The sequence below is a fragment of the Drosophila obscura genome, unplaced genomic scaffold (genome assembly GCF_018151105.1).
Source record: "Drosophila obscura isolate BZ-5 IFL unplaced genomic scaffold, ASM1815110v1 contig_201, whole genome shotgun sequence".
In the NCBI taxonomy this organism is placed as follows: domain Eukaryota; kingdom Metazoa; phylum Arthropoda; class Insecta; order Diptera; family Drosophilidae; genus Drosophila; species Drosophila obscura.
In genome coordinates this window covers 402491-424261 of record NW_024542792.1, presented here as the reverse complement: position 1 = coordinate 424261, position 21771 = coordinate 402491, and the positions used below count along the sequence as shown (strand labels likewise).

Below are 21771 nucleotides of genomic sequence, written 5' to 3'. Positions count from 1 at the left end.
AGCATCCTGCCCCGTAACGTGGCAGGAGACTGAACTGAAAGCGCCAGCTTCTAATTTGCTGCTAAATGGAAGAAGCGAAAACGCTTTGTTTGTGCATAACGAGGCGTGCAGGGCCCCCCAAAACAAAAGGAGCACAAGGCTACACAAAGGGGGAAAGTGCTGCAGGGACGGCAGCAGGGGGCGGGCGAGGGACTCCCTCAGGGCAGGGGGCTGGTGCAGGTAATCAGGGCGGATGATGAAACGACAGAGAGCACAAAGAATCCATTGCGAATGCGACTGCGACTGCGTTTGCCAGCATTCAGGCAAAAGCAACGAAGGACAAACCTCAGTGACCCCACACCACAGCACCGCACAGCACCGCACAGCACCCCCCACAGCCCACCAAATGAGGTCAAAGCAAAGGGCAAAAGAGGAAGGGGGCGTGGGGGCTTGCAAGTGCTAAGGTCGGGCGGAGGTGATGGAGGGCGTGGTGGCAATCGAGTTGATTACCTCGCGAGAGCCGAACAAAAGACAATGGCCCGGCACTCGCTGGCAGCGCTTAAATGGATTCAGTGGGGGGGTGGCCACAAAGAGGGGGCACATGGGCAGATGGTGAGAGAGGGAAGGGCTAAAGAATATCCACGTGCCAATTGCTTCATTACTTGCACATTTTCAACTCAATGGCACTCTGCCGCACTTGCCGCAACTTACAAGCAATTTCAGCCACTTGCACTGAACTGGGGCGGCGATCTACAACTAACGATCGTTGATAATTAATGTCGTACCTGGAGTCCCCCACCAATTGGACCCCCTTTGCATACAGTCGCAGTCGCAGTCTCCTTATTTCCATGGCAATTCTCTGCTCAATGCCATTTGGTGCCAAACTTCCTCCGAGCTAATAAAATCCCCAAAAGGGCATTGCCTGCCAAAGCACAAATATTATTTAACCACAAACACACTCACACACACAAACTGTACCCTTATGCAATGTATACATATATCTATGTGCGTGTGTGTGTGTTTGTGTGTGTAGATATCCATTGCGGATATGGCAAACATTTGCGTAACGAAACCCGGCACCCCGCACCACTGACCGGGATCCATGCTCTCTGTCCGGCCTCTCCCTCCTGCCTCGCTCCACTGGCCTAACAATTTCTTAATTACGTTTGTCAACAGTCGGGGAATTGCACAGGTGACCGCAGACGAGCATAAACAGTGCCCCAAGGGCCCTCCCTGGCCACACTGATGGAGTGGAGAGTTGCTGTTGTGGTTTGCCTTGCCGTGCCTTGCCTTGCCGGTCTAATCCGGTTATCTGCTCTTTGGTTGTGGGAGGGGTCATGGCAGGCGTTATGGAATGCATGGATGCACGTGGCCGAGTGGGAGGAGCCGCACAGTGGGCACAATATAAGACATGGAAGTAAGGAAAGGAAAAGCCTCACACAAATTTCAATAGCCAATTAAATGCGATAGACATTTGTGAATGGATCATTATAGTGCATGAGCATACAGAGGACATATCATCATCAGGATTTTAATTATCCATTATAGTGGGCCATTCTCTAAAAAAACTGCAAGAGGTGTGAGGAGATCAGGTAAGAAGAAGGAACCAAATTCGAAAGGCAGTATCAATTTCAAAGCTAACAAAAGTTGGAAAGTAATCGACAGAAAGAACAATATTGTACATAGCATACCTACATACATACATACGCATGTACATACCATTTTTTTCTAGGCAGCAAACATGATAACAGCCTGTTACTGCTCTTCTCTCCGCTAACAGCATGTTACCGCTTGGGCTTACAGCTCTCTGTTAGCGCTCTCTAACAGCGGACTGTAACCTCGCTCTCGCTCTCGCTCTGATCTGCGCTCTTTAATGATCCAAGGCTCTCGAGCGGCCTTAGCTTGCAAGCTGATACATAAATATATACTCGTATACCGCCGACTTTTCGTCTACTCTTTGGTAGAACTAGTGTTAATCTACGCACTAATATTTTGAGCCAGCCTATCCGCCCCTCCTGCTCATACATATGCACATAAAAATGAACACGATTGATAGCACCAGAAGGAGAGGAGCGCAACAGAACATGTTGCTGGAGAGTAAGTAAAATGTTGTAAGAGTTCCTTAGGGAATCGAATTGCGATTAACCCTGATTGCCCCAAACGATGCCTCAGCACATCCTGCTACACTCTGTGGCACCAAGAACATTTCACGGTAAACTTTGTCTGCTCTTTGCAGCTGGCAGCAATCAGCCGATGAAGCTGAATGCAAACAGTTTTCAACTTTTCAATGGCCGCCTGCAATGGCTGCAGTGCCTGGGTTAATTTAAAGCGAAGATAACGCAATTATCCGGAAGTTGAAGTTGAAGTTGGCAGACCCAAGAGAAAGAGGACAGACGCAGACACAGACACAGCCACAGACACACAGCCACAGCCACACACACAGACGTGTGTTGTGCTGTGCTGTTGGACCCGGAATTCGTGCTGAAAACTTCCGAATCGACACAGGACACGAGGCTAATTTCATAAATTAAACACAAAATTAACACGTCCTCAAGAGATGGAGAGAAAGAGAGAGAGAAAGAGCGAGTCAACTTTCACACCGGACAACACATTTCCGTGGCAATCAAGGCTGGAAAAATGGCATTATGAAAATAACTTTGCACTTTAATTTTCGATCCCAATACACCATGGAGTTGGCAGTCCTCTGACCATCTGTCGGCTTACATCATTGTCTGTTTGGATACCCATACACACCTCCGGCCCATCTCCGTCACTGCACAGATATGCAGATGCAGATACTCGTATCTTTGGGATATCCTATCCATCTGCCTGTCCTTTTTACTGAGCTTCGACTACTCACAATGCTGGACACATGAGTGTCATGTCTCTGACCCATGCTCCGAGGAGTGACAGGAACCCCATTGAAAACTCGCTTAAAGGTGGCACAAGCTGCTGACTCAGATTTCCCCAAGGCCACAATGTCACCCATCAGATTACGGGCCTGAGCGGGCTGTTTGATTGACTTCAAGGCCTGGCCGGTGCTGCTCGGATCTCCCCATAAAGATCGCAATCGGCTGGTTCCTCCGCTTCGTTTTACAGTTGCTAATTATAGCCAGTGGGTGGGACAGTCAGAGGGCCAGTGGGTGGGACAGTCAGAGGGCCAATAGTGAGTGGGTGGTCGCGGGTGCCAGTCAGAGGTCAGCATGCAAAGGAGTAGGTCAATTCCGTGGCTCGTGATGTGATGTGTCCGGTTCCGTTACTTGCCTCCCCATTCACACATTTTTCCGTGGCGCCTTGCCTGGGTGCGAAGTAATTGGCTGCGAAAATGCTGCCATAAATCAAACCGATAATTATGTGGGCGACTGCGCAACATTTTTTCGCCCAGCCAAAAACCAAAACCAAGTTTCGCATCAACATTCCGTATCCGCATCCGCATTCGCTCCACATCCGCATCCGCATCCGTAACGGACAGCTCATTTTGATTGCCATCCATAAATTATGATTTGATGTGAGAAATTGTCGGGGCGCAGAAGGGCAGGGCAGGGCATTGAGCCTGTAGTAGGTAAATGCAGCTCAAGGTCGTGAATTTATTTTCACTTCTTTTTGTGCCCACTCCATCCATCGCCACCCCTCCCCCCCAAGGGATTTTTCCTCTTTCTGTGTGTGTGTCTGCTGTCGGCCTTCGCTTGGCCGCCGGCGGTGGCGGTGTCCTTGAAGGGGCGGCACAGCACGGTACGGCACGTTGGCTGTGTCTGGGTCTGGGTCTGCGGCTGACTGAAAGTGAATCTGAAACAGGAGCAGGAGCAGAAGCAGAAGCAAGAGCAGGAGTTGGACTTGGATTCGAAGTCAATGCCCATGGACTGCGGCTGGATATGGGCCATACAATGCCCTGGCTGTGGCATGATTAATTGCTCATTGTTGCGGCGGCGGCCACATCGTAAATTGCTTTCACGTCTCGTGAATATCGTGTCAACCGCACGTGAATGAATGCCTTGAATAAGAGACGCGCAGAATGGAACGGAATGGAGACGCATGGAGCACCATTGAATGGACAGGCCATGAATGGGTGGGAGAGGGAGGGAAGGCCAAGGGCGGGGACAATTTGCCGACAGCCTCGGCCTCGGCTCATCTCTTGTCATCCCATTTGAGCGGCTAAGGCGTTCCGCGTTGTTTATCTTCCTCTCACCAGAACCCCATCCCATCCCATCCCATCCCATTCTATGCCATGCCCCTGTTAATGTTACATTATTAATGCATCTGCATGGAAGCGTCTCCTCCCCAAGCCACCTCGTATGTAAATTAAGGGGCGCACAAGCACCAACCAGAACACTCCACTAGACTAACCCAAAAGCAACGACAAAAAAATAGAAACGAAGACGGTGGGGGGAAAACCAAAGCAACAGCAATCCGTGTTTGTCTCTACCCCCCCAAAAAAAGAGGAAAAGGGAGTGATAAATGATTGAGAGAATATAATGCTCGTACTCGCAGCAGTATGCCCGATAAATCCCAGATAAATCCCTACCCAAAACGAGATGCCAATCCCCGCAGAGCTTTTTCGCTCTCTCTCTCTTTCTCTTTCTTTCTCTTCGAGCGATTCCTATTTAATTTGCATTAGGAAAATAAGTTGCCAGCGAGTATCTCGTACAGCTGCAGAAAGTTAAATTAAAGTGCATTGGATGACTACAATTTTAATTCATAATTCAAAACAAGTTAAGAAAAAATCGAATGAAAAAGTGCTTAAAGCAAACCATTAACTTTCAGACTTAATTTCCGTATAATTATCATTTCACATGTATTTATGCCATAATATATTAATTGATAATCAAAATAGCTGCCATCAGAGCATCGATTGCTCGACTTCGAGTCGTTATGCCATCCCAATTCCAATCCAAAATTGGTATTTAATTTAATTGTTGCATATTTTGTGTATGCATTTCAATGGCTGTGAAAAATGTTTGTTGCACTCAATTCGGAATTTAAATTGTTCTTGGAAGGCTCAGTAGGTGGATGTACATAGGTGGAAGGGACAATCGCAGATTGCTTTCCGTTTGCCGGCCAGCCTCATAAATTCCTGGAGGTGAAACCAACCGTAATCATTCCACTTGTTCTGCTCGTACCTGGGCTGCAAATTGCTGCCAAAATGAAACAACGTACTCGATTCGGGACAGGAATCCATTGTGGGTGTTGGAGGAGTAACTGGGCGCCACCACCCCCCCTCAGTGCTCCACTGCGGCTCCAGTTATTATTGCCGTTGTCGTTGCTCGGTCCACGGGGCAATGGCAATCACGATAATAAGCATAAATAAAAAGGCCAACAAAAAAATTACACAGCCATAAAAGCAACCCTCAAGCAAGTGCAGCCCCTAGCCCCTAGCCCCTAGGCCACTAGACGTGGATATCCATCCAGGCCAACAAAACCCCAGACCAAGACCGAAACCAGGAACCAGGACACAGACCCAGAGAGAGAGGAAGAGAGTGGAGGAGTAGGAGGAGGCGAACAGGCAAACAAACAAACAAATAAACAAACGTCGAGAATGAGAACACAAACAAGTTCTGTAGTGGGCTGCAACCGCTGAACAACCTCGTAAAAACTTATTTAATTTGTGATTTATATGAATAAAATTGTGTAGTAAATTCTCTGAAATTATTCATTTCGCAGCGCTTACGGTAGGGGTGGACAAACCAGTCAGCAGCAGAGGAGGCAGCAGCAGCAACAGCCACAACAAAGCAGCAAAGAAAAATGGAATTGGCAAGCCGGAGACCGACTGAACTCAGACAAAAGGATGATATGGTATGAGAATGGGCCTGAGGATGGGACTGGCACTGGGACTGGGACTGGGAAGGGGAACTGGGGAACACCAAAAGGATAAAGACCAAAACAAGGGGATGAATTTGGGGATGGGACACCGATGACGTCGCCGTTTTGCAACCATAGTCCTCCGTCCAAACCCAAACACAAACCCAAACCGCGGCTCAACTCCAGCCGAAATAAAACAAACTTTTTCTTGCTAACCAAAAGAGTTTCACATTTTTGATTTACTCGGATCTCGGACACAGAACAGTCGCAACTTTGCGCATCTAAATTTGGGGCAAGCGTTGGTCAGGTCAGAGTCAGAGTCGAACAACTTTCTTTGTATTCCCAGCTCTCGCTCTAAATTGCTGTGGCCTACTATGTCCCAGCACTTAGTCCCCGTCTGGACCCACGAACGCCATTTTCCATTTTTAATTTTCCCTTTTCCATTTGCCTGCTAAGCAACCGCAATTTAATCTTCAAATTAAGAGCGGGTATTTTAAGAGGAAAGTTTAAATTGTCTCTTGCTATTAGATATCTACACCGATAATCATCTTCCTGTGACAGTTGCAGCTGTCACTAGTGCACCCTAGTGTGCCAGATTAGAGGGACATCTGTATTGGCGGACAATCAAACGGACAATCACTTACATATCACTGACAATGCAAGACAATGGAAGGACCCTTGTATTATTTATCATAGAACTTAGGATAATCCCGCATCAATATTGGGGAATATGCAGCCACTGAAATTTAATTGGCGATTTCTTTCATATTGCATATTTCAAAAATGTCCTTCTTTATTATTTAGATATAGATATCGAACTATCTGAATAGAATCGTTTCTTAAAAGCACTAAACTGGGGGAAAAACCCCAAACTCCGCAATTTATCTGCCCTCGTAACAATTACTGACAGCAGATGTGCCCATTCCCGCCATTACTCTCATTTCCAGCTAATATCGTCTGTAGATCTGAAACCATCTGCACCATGGAAGTGAAGAATACCACATCAAGCATTCCTCAAAGAGAATTTGCAAGAGTTCACTATTAAATTAAGATCAGTGCATGATTCTTTTCACTCATGTGCCTTTTTCTCCATTTCTTGGCTGTCCGTTATTCTTTTCAATTTCTATTACTATAACTAATCCATTCTGTTACTGTACTCATTTGTTCGGTGGACCAGTAAAAAGGTGGGGCCCCAATAAAATGTTAATGTTAAACCCCACATCATCAAGTTGAATTAAAAATATAAAATAGATAAATAAGAGTCGCACATAACTGGGGAATCATAGGCATGTAGCCACGGACCGTTGCCAGATCGAGCGGGATCGATAGCGTTCATAGCTATCGATGGCTTTAATCGGGCGAAGGGAAGGGGGAGGGAGAAGGAGAAATATAGAGAAATCCTAAGGGAGCAGGGGAAATTTATGGGTGTCCAGAGGCAGTAGGAGGAATATAGTAGTACATATAGAGAGGTCCAACACTTACCGCACGTGCATCGCAACGGAGGCCGTGGCTGAGAAGGTATAATCCCAGGAGCGGCATCACCCAGCAGCGGGGGCCAAACTGTTGCGGCGGTCTCGACATTCTCGCCAGCGCTTTAAGGACCTCTCTGTCGACTGTTTACTTTTGGATTGCTCAAATGCTCAGTTCCCACCTTTTTTCGAGTGCTCTTTAATTTGTCACTATAAAAAAAAAAGGGGCAATTCTTCATTAACGTAGCGACACGAAATACGTAAAAAAATACGTATTTTATTTTATTTGATTTTTTATATTATTTATTTTTAGAGTTTTGCCTGCTATCTTCCAGCCCCTCGCCACCCCAGGTCCACTCTCCACTCTCCATCCTCTGACTGGTGCTTGTGCGCTGTTCGGAGGAAGGCGGAAGTAGGAAGTAGGAAGGACATTTGCCGGCGCCTCTGCGGCTTGTTTACTTTCACTGGCAAGCGGAATCGGACACACACACAAGCAGGCACCGACATGCACGGACATGCACAGACATGGAAACAGCGACGGCAAACCAGCCAAGAGAGTACGATATGGAGCGAACCCAAGAGCAGCAGGGAGCAAGCAAGAGCAGGATGGCAGGAGAAGAGCACGTAAAACGAACCGAACGCGCACGCGGCACGAATTGTTCTGACGCTGCGACGGCGAAGCGGCTGCTTTTGAATGTCCGCCATTTCGCCTTGGTCCTCGGTTGGGGGCCCAAACGCGGCGAAATGAGGCGAAATAGCGGAAAAGCTTTGCGGCGAAGAGCGCGAGAAAGAGAAGGAGAGAGCGCTCCAGAGCCAGGCCAGTGTACGGAGTTTATAAAATGTACGTGACGTGACTCTGTGGCTGTGTGGCTGTGAGGCTCTGAGGCTCGCTTCAAGCCTGAAGTATATGTTAAGCTTTGCTCCTGGTGGCCCCTCTTCATGTGCTTCCTCCTCCCCGCCCTCGACCGGGCATTTGGCAAAAAATGCTCAAGGACACTTGCCGCAAAACTCATACTCCAACCTGCCCCGTCGCCCGCCCCGGCCACGGCTACGCTACGGACAAGGACTCTCCAGCCGTAATGCTTTCATTGTGCAGCATTTCTTTTTGTTGTTTGCCTGATTTGTTTGGACATTTTTGGTTAGTTGTTCCTCCTCCATCTTCTTCTTCCTCCACCTTCTTCCTCTTCTCTGCTGTGTCTGACCTTGCCCCACCACTCCCACTTCCAAAACAGTCCACACCCAATACAGTCCATACCACTCTCTCTCTCTCTCTTTCCCTCCCTCTCTCTATGGTTTCCTAACTGGCACTATAATTAGAAATGTGTTCGAGGTGGACAATGGCCGCCACTTAAACTTCACGCGCTCGATTTCACTTCTATAAGTTTCAGTGGCATAATCCCTGGCCAAGCCCATTTCCCTCCCATTTCTATCCATCCATCCATCCACACATTTCGCTTCTCTGATGTTGTCCCTGTCCCTGTCGCTGTCGTTACCGTTGTTTCGTAGTTTACGGATTACACTTGTCCTGCCACTCCCACCCGTCTCTATGCTCTATCCACATCCTAACGAACTATTCCGCATACACTTCAATCCGGGGTGGATCGTATGCATGGGGGGCACTCTCCTGCTTCATCGAACGCCGTGCTAATCGCATAGGGCGTTCCATATTCGTTGTTGCATGGCGCCACCTCATGTTTATTTACCCTGTCGTGGCAGGGAAGACAGGAGAGACGATGTCCTGCAGCTTCTTCTGCCTTTGTGCTCGCCGCTCCTGTTGTACTGTTGTACTGTTGTACTGTTGGGCGGAGCCCAAAGCTTCTTAAGCCTCTTTAATACCGTTCCTAATGGTTCCGATGCGCTCTCGCAGCAGCCAATCCTCCATTAGCGCCACTTCGACGACTTAATGGCGCACGTAGCGTCCAAATGGAAATGCGAGCTGCCGCTCCTCAGCTGGCCAGAACGGGCGTCCGTCTTTTAGCCTGTAACTAGCACTGCATACATACATACATATATGTACTGTACTGTACTGTACATATGCAAAATAATTCGTTTTAATATGAGAAATTAAAAATGTCTTTTGATATTGAAGTTGATGTGACATTTTATTTGATTTTATTGGATGAATCGGGTCATCGGATCAAAATCAGGCTGCACAAAAAGACTGAAGACTGAAAGACAGAAAGGTATCACTGAAAAGAGAGACGAGTTCACAGTGATTAAGTATGGAAAACCTTTTTTAACATCTTTATTTTCTTCCTTTAAACATTTTTGGTTCATTTGGATGCACAAGTTTCCGATTCATATTTTGTTTGGCTTCAAATTTCATCTTTTAAGTCTCTCAGTGATTAATTGATTACCAAATTATCTATGTGCTACTGTCCAGTATTAAATTGATTCTATTAACTCAACTTACATACATATATACAAATTATGGTGAGAAAAATACATCACATATATTTTATTCAGTGCCTCTCAATAGATTCTCTCAAATATAATATATCTATTATCTAATATATGCCCTGTAATTTGGCAATGAAAATATAGATTGGACAACAAAAAATAAAATTGATGTTACTAATATGTTTGGATATATTTACATAATATATATAATATAATATCCGAATTGTTCCCCACTGTTCGCATGGGCTCAACATAAACTCAGAGCGCAGCCATGACCTACCCAAACAACAGTAATTCACATGTTGCGCATGTTGGAACTTGCGATCCACACACAGTCCACAGATAGAGAAAGAGAGCGCTGACACAGCTGACGATCATTTAATTAGCAGCGCTCTCTCTGGTGCGCAGAGCGCAAACGAAGACCGAAAAGAGAGCGCATACACCACCTCGTTTAGTGCACAGCTTGCTTCCACGTGCCGGCTGACTCGCCCATCGCTACGTCCACGTCGGAAGACAGAGAAAAAAGACCCCAGACAAAAGAATGAATGTATCGGACGATATAGAAGTGCGTGTTGTGGAAGCCGGCGAGGGTGAAGCCCTGATGCAGTTCCTACTGGAGCACTACTATCGCGAGGAGCCGCTGACCGCCGGCTGCAGTCCGCCGGAGCCGGACCAGGCCGACAAGGATTTTCTGCTCTCCAACATCCAGTACGGCACCTGCCTGGTGGTCATGCAGGGCGGCATTCGCATGGTAGGCGCGGTCGTGGCAGGGCCCAAAGATGCCCACGAGTCGGACCACCTCGCCGTGGAATTGGTGGAGCATTCCGGCACCAAGTGGGGTCGCATCCTGGGCCTGCTCGCCCGGGTCGAGCAGGAGACGAACGTTTGCCAGCGCTACGGCGTACCATCGGCCATTCATGTCCATGCCTTGGGCATAGACCACACGCTGCGCGGCCTGGGTCTGGGCGTCCGCCTCATGAACGCCGTGGCCGAACGCGCCCGTGCTCTGGGTCATCCCCTCGTGACGGTCGACTGCACCAGCCTCTACTCCGCCCGCCTGATGGCCCGTCTCGGATACGAGCTGATCAACACCCTCCGCTATGACGACTACCTGGACGAGACCGGCCAGCAGGTATTTCGCCCACCAGCCCCCCACGACAGTGTGAAAACCTATGTGCTCCGCTTGTAAAGCATTTCTTATCTATCATTTCGTAGATAAGAGATAGGGTACACCTATTTACCATAAGGCAATCAAAATCTATACTAAAACTTACTCTTGCCTGACTTGCAGTGCCATTAATTAGTATGTAGATATAAGAAACAAGAAAAAGAGCTACCTCGAGTGTGTAGGGCTAACCACACAACGGACGATCTGTTCCAAGGGTATTCACAGCGTCGACTCAGCCAAAACTTTTGTTCTCTCTCTCTCTCTCTCTCTTTCGGTACTCTGCCTGCGCTTCCAAAGCTTCTTTCCAATTATGGAACTTGTGGAACTTATCGCAGGTTTTGGACCCACTCTGAAGTGCACCTGCCCCTGCCACATTTCTGCTGGAATTAATTTCTCACTCGAGTGAAATTTCCAATGCAGAGCATCAGCAAATCAACTTAAAAAAAGAGTTGTAATTCGATATTATTCATTGTGCTGGGAAATGGGTTGTGGAACATATCTTTTGAGCGAGTATTATCTTTTGGATTTGTTATTGCTGGCCAGCATTTTGTTTTTAATCTGTGTGCCAAAATAGAGACTCATCGCAAGTTCCTCACTCAGATATTTCGAAATATGTTTAAGGAGTTCAAAAATTGTTACAAAATTACATTAAAAGTCTGCTTAAATGTAAATAAATTGCATTTGATTGGATTGAAGCCCCTATTTGCGATTCAATTAATTGCTTGAATCGTTGAGGATTTAAGATGCAAGAAGGCTTAGGGTGGCGTGGAGGGTGGTGAGAGTGGATAATGGCGGTGAATTGTGCTCGATGAGTGGCAGAAGGCAGGCCCTTATTGTTCTCCTCTGGCAGCGACCCGTTCCGAGTGATTGGGAGTGCCTGATTGGGGGCATTACCATGACAACAGTCTGTCTAGTGGCGCAAGCTGCAAGTCGTGCCGAGCCGCGGCACCAATTTCCTGCTTGACAATAGAACAATGACGGCAGCCACTCAAGTCATGGCCAATTAAGCGATTAAACAACCAATTAACAAGCAGCTTAAGAAGATCAGGGAAAGTGCACAGGTACCCCCCCACCACCACCCCAAAATACAGCCATAGATCGGAATAAATACAAACCTAGCGATGCCCAATGCAGTGCTAATTAAACGTAAATTGCTCACAATAAAATAAATCATGATAATGAAAGTCTAGTCAAGCAAATCCTTGAAGTAACCAATCATTTGGCCATAGATCTCGCTCTCGTAGTCAAGAAAAATGCCCTCAGAGTCAACATTTAGCTGCACTTTCACAATGGGCTGCTGCCGGTAACTGGATGGAACTGTGGAGATCGCGGCTTCGATCTTCAGGGCACTGAGCAGGGCCAGAAGTTGCTCCTTTTCGGTGGGGTACTCCGTGGCATTGATGACCTCGATGGCGGCTTTCTTCAGGTGCGGCAGGAAGTTCTTGTAGCAGCTGTGGGCTGAGACTTCCGTTTGGGTCAACCTGCGACGACGTTCGGCCTCCATGGTGATGAGCAACTGGGGTGCCATGACGATCATCACCTCGATGGCGGCCAGCTGGCGGGCGTACTTATTTTTGTGCGACTTGCCGTAACATTTGATGGAGGCCCACGAGCAGCAGGCCACGAATTCGGGTGCCTCTGGGCTGCCGTTCCTCGCCACAATCTCCATGAGGGGCAGCGGCAACTCGTGCCGAAAGCAGTAGTTCCGCAGCTCTGCCAGCATATCCCGATCGAAGTTCTTTGGCTCAATGTTCGAGCTCAAAATGGTGGCAAAGTCGATATACATTTTAGCGATGCGATAAGTTTTGCCTCTGAAATAAAACCACAGACCGAAACGAAGCGGGTGACTGTGTTCCCGAAAATATAACTGAAAAGTTGAAGGCAACAGAAACTTCTCTTCTCTTCTCTTCTGCTCTGCTAATACCCAGAATTTATTTTTGGAGCAGCCGGACAACGGCGTGGTCCTCCGCAGCTTCAGACACTGGCTCTGGGCCCACCTTCGGAGCTGCCCGTTCGCCAGTAATGACCATGTAATCTGAGATTAGTTTAGGCTTTCTCTTCACCAGTTGCAGCGAAATTTGTGCTGCAGAAGTGCCACGCAGCGCACCTTCATGAATCCGAACCTGCCCTCTCTCTCCTAGAAGCCTGCCATAGCTGGAGGCTGCTGCTCGAAAACTTCAAGAGGCGCGCCTACATCTACGAGCATAAGGACGAGCTCGATGACGGTCTGCCGCTCACCACCTGGAGACAACAGCGCAGGACCCTCAGGATGAGCTGGGGGCGGGCATCAGTGGGGATACGACCACTTCCTCCTCCAGCTGCTGTAATTGTGAGGCGAGTAGGACAAGGACTAGAGTCGACTCCTCCAACAGCCTACCACCAAAATAGAATTTCTGTTTGTGATTATGGCTACACTTGTGTGTAGTATGTGTATGTATGTATATGTGCCCCTCCCTTCCCCCACTCACACCACCCGCTTGGCTACCACATTATCCCGTACAGATAAAGCGGAAATCGAAGCGGCAAATGAGCGACACAAATCGATCAAAGCGGAATCGAAGCGAAAAACAAACCCTGCTGTAACCAATCGAACCTTAAACTGATTCCGTAATCGAACCGAAACTGGAAGCGGTGCCGAACACCCGTAACCGTAGCCACCGTAGCCGGAACCCTTTCATGCTGCCATCCGTGTAATGTTATTAGATGTAGTTATAACAACAGCAGTGACATTTGAGTTCATAATTGTTTCTGCACGCAAATCAGTCACACAAATCACACAGTGTTGTGGTGTGTTCTGGAAAGCTCTATGCCGACTCAGCGCCTAACGGTGCCGAAGTGTGGGACTCTAGCCCACCAAAAACCAATCTGTGTGTGTTAGAGAAAGAAGCAGAAGAAGAGGCACTGAAAATAAATGATCGGCTGTCGATTTAATTTCATGATTTTTGCTCGGTATCTGCAACATGTGCCGCGGCTCCTGCCACGCCCGTTTCTCTGCCAAAAACCATGGGCAGGTAGTAGAAAAAATCTAACCCATATTGAGCTATTCATTCATTCCAAAGTACAACTAATAGCGAGTGCTGGAAATTGATTTTGTTTCGCTTATTGTGCGATTATTTGTGGTGTGCGATTGGACACCCTCAAACGCATTTGATTGACTAAACATGGCCTTGGACAGCAGACAGTAGAAAGTATCGAGCCAAGAGTGGAGGATTAAGTCACTGGCAGAAATTATTTGCCCATTCGAGCTCCCTCCAGCCGTGAGGAATGTTCCAAATGAAGAAGCTTCTCGTGCTGATCCTTTTGGTCACGTGTTTCAGCTGCGTCAATACCCAGCTCTGGAGTGCGCCAGTTTTTTTCTTCCCAAAACTCATACTAAATGTGTTCAATTTTGGCATGTGGAAATGCATTGGCCGCTCGTCCAAGCAATTGGCCTGGCCCGCCAAACAGGCGGCCATCGAATTCGTGAGGTGCATCATACGCGAAGCACTTGGCAACAGGGTCGGCAAGATAATCACGGCCATGGGTGAGGCAATCAGAGGCTGTTCGGGGGGCATAAGCTTGTATTGCTTTTTTGACATACTGAAAGCCATATGGGTAATTATCTGGCAGGGCATTATGCTGCTGAAAGATGCCATCTTTGCGCCCTTTAAGCTTGGCAAAATGCTGATGATATGCCTGTGGGTGGCACTGAGCATTCTGCTCTGCCCGTTGGCAATCTTTTTCATCGAAGCCATTCAGTGTGTCATGGGAGGTTGGCTTTAAGAGTTTAAATATCGAATAAATGTTGTTCATCTTTTTGTATGGAGTTTGGGAGCAGCCACAGGCCACAGGCCACTGGGGAAACCTGAGCAAATAGCTCATAAAATGTGCTCAGACCGAAGCTTCTTCTGTTCTGCTAATATCCAAGAGAGTGGAGGCCAACAGAAGCAGTCCATGAGGCACGAGGCTGCGGCAAGATCGCTGGGCACGGAGCAGACGATGGAAGATGCACAGAGGTAGATATGGAAGCTTATTGGCCAGCTATATTTATGAGCATTTGTTGCCAGACTATTTTCTTATTGCGCGTTCAATCTGTTTTCGCTGTGGATTTATATTTATTTCCATGTCTCTTTCTTCTCCATAGATCCCCAAAGCACCCTGCAGTCTGCAATATTTGATTTTATTCCTCTAAGAATTCCTCGTATTGCTCGTGTCAAATTTTTAGCGAAATTCGATGGGACTGACTTGATTCTGTGACCGCCAAAGGAGCAATTGGTGCCTGTCCTGCCCTGCCCTGCCCTGCCCTGCGGGCTTGTTGATGGTCCAGCTTGGGTCAATTTGCTGGTCGATGGTGAAATGGTACTCGATATTATGTAATAAGTGGCAGTCCTTGGCGAGTGACTCTGCTGGACTGGGTCCGGGGGTGGCACTCAATGGCAACGAGAGGACGTGCGAGGCACGTGCCTGTGCTCGTGCCTGGACCTGGGCCCCAAATCTCTTCCGAATCTCAGCTCTTTCTCTCTCTCTCACTCCCTGTCTCTCTTACTCGACTCGTAATCCAGGCTCTATGGCTTTGGTGTTCTCTTGCCCGTCTCTCCCCTGCTCTTATGGCATGCGTTGGGGTGCTCATTATCCAGCTGGACAGAGCTGCAGCCAACCACAGCCAGCTGCAGCTGACAGCAGTGGGGGCAGGCTGATAGGAGCATTCAATTGGGTGTGGGCAGGGGGTGGTGCTGGTGGGCTGGTGGGCTGGTGGGCTGCGGGCAAAGGTAACCGGCAATTATTCATTGCGCATACGACCCGTTCGACGCGCTAATTAGACGCCGCTGCTGCTGCAGCTGCTGCTGCTGTCGATAATGAAGCCGCTTCTGATTTCATTCAGTATCCCCTTCTCCTTCGCTGCCTCCCTCCCACCCTCCTGCTTTCCATGTTAAATGCTTATGCGAATGCCAGGCCACGCCTACAACCACGCCCTAAAGCTGATGGCACGTAGGTCCAAAGTCCAACGTCCAAAGCCCAAAGCAGCCCACCTTGCACCGGCCATCGCCCACAGATGCCCCATGCCACACTCCACATGCCACATGCCCCCCCACACACTGTTGTCCATATGGCTGGGCACGCCCCACGGCTGTTTAAGCTGTGAAGCACGTCCGCGCCGGTCTCTGACGTGGCATGCATTCCAGCCAGCCAGCCAGCCAGCCATCCGTGTGCAATATCTGCCTCGCCCCGCTTCCCGTTTCCCTTTTGCCATTGCCTGCTGTTAAATGGCCGCGTCTAAAGTTTGATGCTGGCTAAGGCGGCAAACGCGAGGGCCAAGCAACACGAAACAAGTAACAAAAGTGCGACACAAGTTCCCCTACACCTACCCCTACCCTACCCCTACCCCTGCCCCTGCCCCACTCCTTTTCAGCGTCAGGCAGAGAATCAGCCTGATTGTGGATCCAAAGAGGACGCCCAAGCCTGATGTTAATGGGATTTACTGTCCGTCACTCTAAGACTGGCCAAATCGAGGGGAAACGACAACAAAATCAGTGCAGAAAAAGGACTGGCACAGGCACTGGCAGTGGAACTGGCAGTGGAACTGTCGTGTCATCTACTGGAGACATTATCCGACTCAGATGGGGGCTGTCCAACAATGACAGGGCCCCAAGGGCCTGCACCCCAAAATATTTCTCTCAGAATCAGTTTTACGCTCTGCCAAAGGGCTGGGAGGGCTGGGAGGGCTGGGAGGACTCATCCAGTGACGACAGACGCAGCAGAGTCGAAAACTGGCAATTCCAATGGAAGTAAAGATGTACTGAACTTCCCCTTTCTATATGTCATGGATTATACAATATAGATTTGATTCCTTATCTCGATTCGATGCCAGAAATTTGCTTCGGTCCCAGTGGTGCCATGGACACACTTCCCACCACATCCTTTCGTATGCAGGACGCTGTTGCTTGTACCATACACACATATACATATAAATAAGACATGTTCACGCTTCCTTTTGCTACTGATTGAGAGGCTCCTTTGACGGCTTCACCGGCTCTTCCGGCTTTGCCTTCTGCTCCCAGGGCTGTTGTCGCCTTTGTCGCCTTTTATTGCCCCGCCTGTCAATATCCTTAGACGCTGGCATATTTCACAACTTTGCCCCGAAAATTCGTCTGCGTCCCACAGACGACGACGACACTTTGCACGCTCAGTCGAACTGACCTCTGATTCCCATGTGGCACATCAGGCAGCTGTGTGCTGTATGCTGTGTTGCATGATCCGGCACCTTAGGAGGTGAATGGTAAGGGGGTAGTGGGGTAGGGTGGGAGGAGGTGTTGCCATAAACAACAGGACATGGAATGACTGGCTTCGAGTGGCCCCAGGGATCAGCGGAGCCATGCTCATGCCCCTTATTCAAATGTGACCCCAGCGCCACCCCGACCACCACACACAACCCCTGACCCCTGAGCTGCTGCTGCTGCTGCTGTCGCTGTCGCTGTCGCCTTCCTTGGTTGCCCTTGGCTACGCACGATTTAAATTAAATTGCACTTGACGCATTTGCCTGCAGAGCTCCGTGTGACAGAGCCATGACACGGCTGGCTAGGGACAGGACATCAGACCGGGTGCCACATGGAAGCAAGCGAGCGAGTCCGAACAGCATGCAGGAGGCAGAAGGCAGGAGGCAGAGTGCTGGAGTGAAGTGAAGCTTCCCTCCCTACTATTATTCAATTAGTTGGCCATCTGCTGCTGCTGCTGCTGCTGCTCCTGCTGGACCCTCTGCACGTCAAGTGCCCGTAAATAAATAATAAATGTAATCCAATGCCTGGACGTTGGCTACAGGTAGGAGCCCTTTTCCCACCACCCCCCACCCACCTACTGGCATGGCATGGCATGTATAAATGAATGAATGGATGGGATGGGATGGGATGGGGCCGAGCAGTGCATATAGCAAAGGATAAGGATTAGAAGCGGTTACAGTTTCCACTACCCCCTCCATTCCGACCCCTTCCGCTTGAAGGAGAGGCTTGAAGCTAACCAAAAAAAAAAAAAGAAAAGATAATCCTGTGATGGTGCGGTATTCGATTACAAAATCGGAAACAGATGGAGTCAGATAGAGCCAGAGCATGGGCGCAGCAGCAGCAGGTGGAGCATGTGAGAGTTGAAAGGAACCATGCTGGAGATGGTTATTGAGTTGTGGGAGGAGCAGGGGAAGGAGAGGAGGAGTAGGACCTTCGACCGAAGGAAGCTGCCAGTGCACACAGAAATCTAATTTAAAATGTGCACACACACACACACATAGAGAAAGAGGGAGAGAGAGTGGGAGGACAACAGCGACAGACAACAGATGGCAAGAGCCCGAGCAACAAGAACCAAGAAGAGCAGACAACAGGGAACAGAGAACAGGGAACGGAGTACAGGGAACGTGGAAGGTGGAACATGCAGAAGGCAGCAAGCAGGGCACACCGAACGCCCCCTGGACTACTCCAGCCTGAATGCTTGCTGCTTCTGCTTCTGCAAGGAAAGTGAACACCGGAAAAAGGGAAGCCAAAGGTAACCGACGCAGCCGAGCGAATGGCAAACAAGCGACAAAACAAAATCAAACCTTGCCCCAGGACAGGACAGGACCCACCACCCCCAGCCACTGGCCACGAGCCACGTGGGCCATGGCCATGTACCTGAATGAAGATGTGTGGAGAGCATCCAAGCACTGCGATTTAATCTTATAATGATGCTGGTCTCCGCCCAAGTTGCAGCCCCCTTTAACCCGGAACGGGAACGAGAACGAGAACGGGACCGGGACAATATTTACACGTTTTCGCAGTTCATCGTTTGATAGCTACCAGAACACGGCAGACAGACCCAAGCAGACACCACATCGGTCGGACCTCGATTACAGGAGCAGCAACAGCAGCAGCAAGAGCAGGAGCAGGAGCGTGTACACGGCCCGGATTGAACACGGCACGGGCACTGCCGGAGACTTGCAATGGAATGGAATGGAATGGTTGGTGGTATGACAACTGGCTAAAGCCTCTGCCTCTGCCAGCATTCGTCGCCAATCAGCAGTTGAGAACTTCCAGATATTCGCTTTCAAATGCACTGTTGGAGAGGCAGCCCACAACATGTGGGAATCGCAAAAGATTCAAACTATTTTTGAGCAGAGCAGACACACAGGCAGGCACAGGAGCTGAGACGCCACCACACCACACCCCCCACACACATACAATGGGAAACTGGTCTAAGGCGGCGCCAGCTGCACTTTGATTTCAGCTTACACTGTGGACAAAGCAGTGCGCTTCTTGCTCAAGCAGGGTACTGCTTGTTAAAATAAAATAAAATGAGAGGGAAACAGGGAAATATACATATGTACATACCCATTAATATTTGGTGTGCCTACGTTTATGTTAAGGTTTTACTCGTTTTGTTCCGTTCCCTACGTTTATGTTAAGGTTTTACTCGTTTTGTTCCGTTCCAGCAATCTTAAATATCTCGATTCATTTATGGAAGTTTCCCCGTGTAGAGAGTTTTCGTAGAGTGTAGAGGAAATATTTCCTGAGATGCTCCGCCTTCGGTCCGTCCCTCAGCCCATCAAGTTTCTTGGATAAACATAAAAATTGTTCAAGTTTTTGTAGCTTTGAGCTGTCGTGTCCTCAGCATCATAAAAAAGCAGCAGGGGGAATAAGTGTCTTGCAATGTAGGAAGGCTGTGCCAGGTAAACATGCACGGACCTGCCTGCCCGAGAGAGCGAAGAATAAAGCAGAGAGCAGAGCAGATCGCGCAAATGAGAGACGAGGAGCGACAGCAGACGCCGATAAGAGAACTCACTCTCGCCAGTCAGCCGCTGAATTGTATTTAATGAAACGATTTAAGCTCACACAAACTGTTATAACCAAAACCTAAACTGTTATATCTTTGCGCAATAAACATTCATTTAGATTAAACCTTTCACATATATTATATATTGAGTTTAACATGGTTAAGAAGTCATAAAAATGTACGTATGTATGCATTGTACATAACATTTATGAAAACGGATAATTTTTTTTGGTTACTTTTCGAGCAAAATTTAGATTCGATTATTGAGAATCTGGGCGTGGTTGATCCTGCACTTGATTCTGCACTTGAGGCTCTGCCTCTGGCTCCTTCTGCTGCTCGCTCTGAGCAGACACTTGCGGCTGCTCATCCTTATCGGGATCGGTCTGTGCGGGCCACGAACTGTGTCCCAAATTCAACTCGGAGAAGAAAATCCAGCGGGAGGAGAACAGGGAGACGCGATAGGAGCGCTCGTCGGCCACCAGGATGCTCTGCACGGAGGTGGACTTGACCAGCGTGGTGTTCGGCTTGATGGAGTACATGCCCTGGCGCTCGCCACGCTCGCTGGCGATTGTGTCTGTGCGCAGGTACTGGGAGCCCGCTTTGGTGATCACACAGAGATCGATATTCGAGCCGGAGCCCAGGTCATTGAAGACACCCGCCGAGATGGCCTCGCGCACCAGCTGCTTGCCCTGCTCCTGATCGAGGTCCGGCTTCCAGCCGTGCTCCAGCACGGACATGGCGGCCAGAGTGCCCGATCCCATGGCCGCGTACGGCAGCTTGTCGTTGGAGCCGCACGGATAGATGCAATAGATCTGCGGCCCCCACCTGTCCACTCCGCCCATGACCAATGCGGCACCGATATTCCCCTGGTAGCGGAAGAGAGTGCGGCGCAGCATTAAGCTGGCACAGACCACCGGCACCTGCCGGCCCATGTTCAGCTGGTGCAGATCCAGCTCCGAGGAGGTCAGCTGAGTCATCATTTCAGTGTCGGCGGCGGTGCCAGCACCGCAGCAACTATCGGAAAGGGAAATGGATGGGAAAAGGAGCTGTTAGAGGAGCTACAGTAGGGAGCATCTCTATCGGGTGGCACTCACTAGATGTGGGGCTGCAGATGGTGGATTTTGGAGCAGTTCTTGTCGGACACAATGGGGCCCTCGGTGGCTCGCGTGTCAGCCCCCAGGATAACGCCGTCCTGACAGATGATGCCCACAATGGAGGTGCCAGTGCGCACCGCCGTCGGCGGCTGATAGCCCTCGGCCAGTAGCTTCGCATTGCTGTGTGCAAATGGTGCATTAATTACCCATCCAGTCTCCGTATCCTACCAGATCCCAGATCCCTCCCTTCGCTTACCGCCGGCAGTTGATGAAGCTGAAACCGCTTCGTGGTCCCAGTTCGGCCTTACGCTGACCCTGGATCGATTTCTGTGCTAGAGGCAGCATTGCGAACAGACTAGACTAGATCAATACCAGAAACACCAGAAACACCACAATAAATGTAAATGGAAATTTTACTTTACTTGTAACTTGAATGTGAATTTTCAAGGATGTTTTCCAATGATTTTAACAGGTTCCTTTGATCAAGTAGGAAAATCGAATTGAAAAGAAAGCAACCCTTTTTTTTAAATCTTAATAATTGCGTTCGACTAACGGTGAATTTACAGCTAAGACTTGAATTCTGGTGGAGTACAACCAACGTCGGGGTTCCCAGCTTTCTTACCCAATTCCGTATATATTATAATAGAAAGTGGTGCAGAATAATGTAAATCTACATTTTGTTTGCCTGACCACTGCCTGACCACTGTAGATTAACATCGTTCACCGTTAACAGCGGCCGTTCTCTGTTCTCGTAGTTTCGTTTCGTTCCTGCAGCTACAGCAGCTTCATATGTAGCTTAGCTGTTCTCTCGCGCTCTATCTATCTTTCTTTCCCTCTCTCTTGCTCTATCGCACGTACTTGGCTTAGCTGCACTCTTTTACTTTCGTTCTGCCGCTTGCATTAGCTGAGAGAGCATAGTGGAGAGGTGGATCGTAGAAGTGGTGTTCTGTTCTGTCTGCCAGCCCCCCCCCCCCCACCACCTTTAATGTGTGGTTCGCATTTCAAATGACAAACAATTTGACAACGCCTAATTGGTTGTCTTTCAAATATCTTTCATACATACATATGTATGTATATAGTGTTTCTTCCGTGTCCG

The 21771-nt window shown here is 48.9% G+C and overlaps 4 protein-coding genes across 4 annotated transcripts in view; 1 reads left to right on the top strand and 3 right to left on the bottom strand.

The window, feature by feature from the left end:
- Positions 1–7897, bottom strand: part of LOC111075687 (mucin-2) — a 29843-nt gene extending 21946 nt beyond the window's left edge. Inside the window, 2 exon segments of the mRNA XM_041593996.1 lie at positions 7258–7454; positions 7880–7897. Coding sequence (XP_041449930.1) covers positions 7258–7356 — 99 coding nt within the window. The 5' untranslated portion in view covers positions 7357–7454; positions 7880–7897.
- A 2203-nt stretch (positions 7898–10100) lies between these two features.
- Positions 10101–10917, top strand: LOC111075702 (dopamine N-acetyltransferase). The gene has a single exon (XM_022369163.2). The coding sequence runs from the start codon at positions 10186–10188 to the stop codon at positions 10831–10833; it is 648 nt and encodes a 215-aa protein (XP_022224855.2). The 5' UTR covers positions 10101–10185; the 3' UTR covers positions 10834–10917.
- A 1081-nt stretch (positions 10918–11998) lies between these two features.
- Positions 11999–12598, bottom strand: LOC111075685. Its single transcript, XM_022369132.2, has one exon. The coding sequence runs from the start codon at positions 12596–12598 to the stop codon at positions 11999–12001; it is 600 nt and encodes a 199-aa protein (XP_022224824.2).
- A 7165-nt stretch (positions 12599–19763) lies between these two features.
- On the bottom strand, positions 19764–21020 carry LOC111075694 (proteasome subunit beta type-7). Its single transcript, XM_022369149.2, has 3 exons — positions 20932–21020; positions 20676–20855; positions 19764–20595 (listed from the first exon to the last, which is right to left on the bottom strand). The coding sequence occupies exons 1-3, from the start codon at positions 21018–21020 to the stop codon at positions 19842–19844; spliced, it is 1023 nt and encodes a 340-aa protein (XP_022224841.2). The 3' UTR covers positions 19764–19841.
- Between the last annotated feature and the right edge of the window lie 751 nt (positions 21021–21771).